Source organism: Cariama cristata, unplaced genomic scaffold, assembly GCF_000690535.1.
Source record: "Cariama cristata isolate BGI_N322 unplaced genomic scaffold, ASM69053v1 scaffold4371, whole genome shotgun sequence".
In the NCBI taxonomy this organism is placed as follows: domain Eukaryota; kingdom Metazoa; phylum Chordata; class Aves; order Cariamiformes; family Cariamidae; genus Cariama; species Cariama cristata.
Window position 1 is genome coordinate 23,133 of NW_009600882.1, and position 5,781 is coordinate 28,913.

The 5,781-nt window shown below is 42.4% G+C and overlaps 1 protein-coding gene across 1 annotated transcript in view; it reads left to right on the forward strand.

The window, feature by feature from the left end:
• LOC104169305 (vacuolar protein 8-like) overlaps window positions 1-5,781 on the forward strand; it is a 26,339-nt gene that overhangs the window by 19,811 nt on the left and 747 nt on the right. The window contains exons 10-13 of the mRNA XM_009710201.1: window positions 745-873; window positions 2,972-3,086; window positions 4,002-4,136; window positions 5,381-5,506. Of these exons, the coding sequence (XP_009708503.1) occupies window positions 745-873; window positions 2,972-3,086; window positions 4,002-4,136; window positions 5,381-5,506 (505 nt within the window). The remainder of the gene's footprint in view (window positions 1-744; window positions 874-2,971; window positions 3,087-4,001; window positions 4,137-5,380; window positions 5,507-5,781) is intronic.

Here is a 5,781-nt window from a genome sequence, read left to right on the forward strand (position 1 = left end):
AACAAACCCCACTCCCAAGAGGAAATCTTTTGCTTTTAACTGTAGACCTAACCCAAACCCTGTTGAGTTCAGGTTTCTCTTACAAACAGCAGTGCCCCCTTAATCCATTCTGTTATTGAGGGAGCTACCTGGGCAGTAATCCAAACTCAGAAGATCTGGTTCAATTAATAATAGTGGTAATTGGAGGAAGACTACATTCAGAGAGAGACACTTAGTAAAGTCCCTTTAAAATATCCATCAGACAGCAGAGAAACGTACGTACAAGCTCAGAAGATGCTGTTCAGAACACGTTACTGAGGCGGTGCCTGGTCACAAACTGATGTAAACATCCAGTCCGTTATTACAGGCGAGGTAAATTGCTGAGGCACTCAAGGACCCACTGCTGCTGCTACTTCACCACGTACTCTTGCCTTTCACACCTACCCTGACCACTTCTTCAAGTCATGATCACGCATCCTTCCCTTGACTACCAACAACCTCTGGGAAGTGTTTGATGCAAACAAAAATAAACTACTGGACCTTGCAGACTCCAGCTTTCCATAGCAAGCGCTTTGTAGATCAGTGCCAGTCAGTAGACCATACTTTGAGAGAAAAAGCACTGGACCCAGCCGCTACACCGTTGGTTTAAATGAGCTAAATAATGCTCTTCTTTCAGACCCAAGATCAATCTCTCTATAGTTTGCTGCAAAGTTGCGTTGTGTTGTCGTTACTGGATGTAATTGAGATACTGGTTGCTCTTCTCAGGACACTCTGGCATGTGCCGAGCTACTGCAGACCCTGGGGATGCTCCTGTCAGCACATAAAACAGACCCTGTGATTGTTGGCCATACTGCTTGTATCATCAAAAACCTGAGCCTTTCCAAAAACAGACAGGTTGGTACCCAATATTTTTCACTGAACTATACCCGGGGCAGTTGCAGTTATGTTTATATCAAATCAGCATTACTCACAGAAAGATTTTTTTTTTTTAAATGAAGCATACGCCACGGATACGCTGCACAAAATTGTGTCTATGAATAAAAGGACCTGATGTGCCATAATGAAAGGCGGATTTATTCCTATTTTTCCAATACAATACAAAAATGCTAATGAAAATAAGAAATGTCTCATTTTTCCTATAAGTGATGTGATTACCTAATTTGAATGACTGCATCATAAGTATAAAACATACTTCTAGCAAAGACATTTCACACTAATTAAAGGAACCATCCAGGAAAATCTGAGGTTTGTTATAAACTGAATCCTTATTTCCTAGCTCTCACTCTTCAGCTCCCCTTAGTTAGCCACTTATGGTGTTGAACACCAATCTAATTTCACTCCCAGTCTGTTAAATATAACCCCAGGTATTGTTGTACATTTTGCCTATTTGACAAGATACTACTTGTGCCAAGAGGCTATAAAGATCTCTGTTGCTGACTTTGCTTCTAATGAAATCCCTATCCACAGATGCACTTCCTTTCTCCGTACCTTTTAAGAGTACCTTGATCAAACAGTGCCACTAGTAACAATCAATATTGGGGAAAAAAAAAAAAACCACACCCAAATCCTTATGTCTGCTTTGTCCCATTTTCGAGTACACACTTTTTGAGACTCAGTTCCTTTTTTTTTTTTCTTTGTTCATGATCCAATTACCACTAGTTCCAGAGATTTAAACTAGCCAAAAGGAAAACTATTTCCAATACTTTTTTCCAGTTATACTAAGATAAGAATTAAATGAATTTCTGGTATTTGTGATACCAATTTTTGCAGGGAAATAGATTCCCTCAAACTCAAGGCCCACAGTCAGAGTAAAAATGGACCATCTTTTGAAAAAAATTACCATATTTGTCACTTAAAATTCTGTGACTTTATTCTGTAATCAGCAGGGAGCTGGTTCACCTTCATAAAGCTTTATAATGTATAGAGTATTTAGCTCTCACTGCACAAGTGAATCCACAGACATGAGCGGGAGTACCAGGTTTCCAGGGTCAATTCTAAGGCACCACCCCTAAAACACCTAAGAGTCCTTGGCACAAGAGGAAAAAAAAGGGGCGTTTGTATGCCAGCAGGACACGAACAGAGTGCTGGAGCTTGAAAGGCAGCAATCTTGAATCCAGCTTCAACCGCTAAGCAGCAAGTTAAAAAACTGCAACATAAAATGAGCACACACACAAAAAAACCCCCCACCCTTTTGTGGATAGAGCTCCCTTATGGAGGTGTGAGCAGCTTCCATTATTAGGACCTCCCAGAGAGCTGACGACTTTGTGATTCAACTTCACTAGTAACCAGGCACCTCCAGGTGACTCATTCCGGACTCATTCCTTGGTCTCATGTGCTTTTAATCCAAGTCAGTACAGACTAAGTCTCCTATCTGCTTTCAACTTGGTCTCTAAAATACATATCCCAGTGCAGACATGCTGTCCAACACCACTTTTGGCATACCAGATTCAACATAAAAAGATGATACACCGAAATGTTTCATTCATAACATTTCTCCTGAGAAACAGAACTTACCTTTGCTAGTGAGAGATCATCTCATATTTCTGCAGATCAGAGCATTTTAACACCAGGAAGTTTTCAAAGCCCTGGAGACAAATAAGAGAAACTGAAAAACTTCCACATTTCCCAATGCTTTGCCCTGGAGCACTCAGCTTACTCACCTCCGCAGCAAGACTTGAGCAAATGACAGCTTAATACTGACATATAGCCTGGTACAGCAGCAAGAGGTCAGGAAATTCTTTGAGCCCAGAGTGATCTGTGAACACGAGAACATCCCACAGACAGAGCAAGCCCTGGGAAATGCCTAAAATCAGGTGATTTCTGAACAATCCAAGGTGTTTGTCACCTGGTTGTGGTAGATCTGGGAGGATGCATTTCCATTATTGCTGTTTTAGCCCTCAGTATTGCTAAGAGTTATTCAGTACTTTTGAAATCCTCAGACACGGCTAAAACATAACGGAAGTGCTAAACACAAATCTCTTTCTTGTTGCAGAGAATCATTGAGAGCCCGTGTGTTGAAGGTCTTCTCCAGACCATGCTTTCTACCGACGCTCAAGAAGACTCTCTTCACTATGTGACATCTTGCCTTGCTGAGCTAGCAAAGCAAGGTAGGGAGGCAACTCCACCATAAATGGCTCCATCTGAGAAGCGTACACATCCTTTGTTAATCCTAATAGGAGATGAAGCACAGGTAGATGTACAGCCAGGTCTTTCCCTTTAAATTCACTGGGAGTTTTGCCATAAGCTTTAAGAAGAGCAAGACCCGACTCACTGGCAGGACACGTGGGCTCCGTTGTTTGCACTTTTTTCTGTTGAACCGCTTAAAACTTTTTTACTCAAAACTCTCTGTGCTGAACTTTACAGTTGTACATAGCCTGTCTGTTTTTATTTGTAACGTTGCCCGGTTTCCCCAGCTGAATTCATTTCACAATAGTAGAAACTAACATAAGAGAAAAAGACTAAAATACAAAGTGGTTCTTTCTCTTTAAATTTTTGTGCACATAAGATTTTATAAGAGATCCCAAATTAGCACCCATGGAAGCAACAGCACTCTTCATGGCAGAGAGGAGCAGTGTAAATTTTCCCAGCCTGCCCCAGCATTGGATATTGTCTGTCAAACATTTCATCTCTTGTATCTGGTGTAACTGCCATGTGACTGGCGACACGTCATGTTTAATTTTGCAAGAGGTACCCAGCAGCTGCCGGACAGACTGAGCCCACTGGGCACGAGTGGATCTCGTACATAAAGTGATTCATTCTTTCACTGAAAACCAACAAAATAAAAATCCACCAGCTTTTCTATGACCCATGGCCCTGCCTTACCAAGAACATAACCTCAGGACATGACTCGTTTTTACAACCTAAACATACTTATTGCACAAGTTCAGCGCTTGTTTTGCTTCTCCAACTACACAAAGGATTTCCTATTTAGGCAGTATGGTTTCTGGCAGACCTCTCACCTTCATTTCTTTGACACTGGAGTTTCTGTTTACAGACTGTTCTCCTACCCCTCTGTCTTCCAGAAGGAGCCACGTTACACATGGTCCAATGGATGGATGAACCCTTGACAAAGTGCTTGGTGAGACTGGCTGGCCAACTGGAACATACTGAGCCATCCTTTCAAGCTGCCTCCATCATCCGCCACATGATAGGTCACGGTAACCATCACACAACATTAACTGTGCTTTCAAAGAGATTTATGGCTGTCTGGAGTGAAATGAGCCTTTTCCCAAGGGAGTTGACTGTTACGCACCGAACAACTTTTAACATTCCTATAGCATCCTCCATCTGGTCTCTACAAATTTATTACCATAAAAGCACTTACAGTCACCCTTGAAATACACATAAAACAGTGCTTGGGTGCATGAGAAAGCCCAGGGATGAAAATGGACCATAGATAGAGATCTGATCCAGGCGTTTCTTGCCCTCTTCAAGCACTACCATTCTGCAGGGCTAGTCTGTAGCCAATTCTGAGGTCCTTAAAAATAACTTAAGTAGGAAGGTGGGAGAGCATGAGATACTCCTTACCAAGGGAACGATGAGAACATGTTTCAGACAAGAGTCATTGTTGCATCTTTCTGTTTGACCCTCCTTCTCAGTATATACGACATGGTGGCCGTCCCCACAGGCAGGAGCAGAGGTCGGTAGAGACAATTACAATGGGATGGCTGTGTTCCAGAATTTTAGGTCAACTCTGCTCCCTGACCAGCAAGAGGAAAGTATCTTACTGAACCAAACACCGCTGTTGTAATTCTAGACTAGATTAGCAGGAGCAGTGAAGTAAAGTGGCTTTTAAGAATGTAGCCTATATTTTTTTGAAGTTTCAGTGAGAAAGAATGAAAAGAGCATTATTTTTACCTGCAGAAAACAAACAGCTTCATGCTTAATATACTTGTCCCATGCAGCTGAGCGCCTTTAAGACTTGCAAGAAAAAGGGCATTCAGATGATTCTTGCCACGTTCTCTAGAAAAGCACGGTTAGATTTTAATCCTTAGATATGAGAGAAACTGAAGTCCATAATGAGTCTTGAATAAAGGAAAATGCAAACCTGTTTCAATTCTACCATTGAGGATTTGCAACAGAGCAGACCCTCGAGTAGTGAACAGAGTCCAACAGCATAATCGCTTCATGGATGGGTTAGCATGACAGGCTGATCAGTCCGTAAATCAGGATGCACCTCGCACAAGGACCACCTTCCTAGCACAGCAGCTCACTCAGCGTTTTATTTACCTGAAGTATCAACAATACCGTTGGAGGCTGTAGTACATGGAAGTCCTTTGCCATTTGGTTGTAGCTGAAGGTAGATGAGTCAGTAACGATCTTAAATGTTGTTACAAAAAATCAGTTTTCAAAGTGTTTTAAAGGCTCTTATTGATCTCCAGTGGTTCTCCTATTTCTGCAGAAAAAATGATGCTTTTGTTGAAGCGTCACATTGGAGAGATTCAGGCCTACCTCAAGAATTTTCTTACCCACCAAGAGATCCGTTTTCAGCAGCTGGGCATCTCCACGTTCTGCAGACTGCAAGAAGGTACGTCCTTCCTGCGGCGCTGAGCCCCCGGGGCGCTGCCAGACGCTGCCTGCTCCCATGAGTGGCAAACGGGCATCGCTTATAACAGAAATGACAGTGCTGGACAGCTTCCTCTGGCGACCAGCTCTGCTCGCTGAAGCAAACAGAATAATCTCAACAGTAGCTGATAGCTTGCCTGGTTTTAAGTAACTGAGAATATCTTATGATAAAGGCAGGGGGGTTGTTTGTTTGCTTGCTTTAAAACTAAAGGCTTTTTGATCAGCAGGACAACAGGA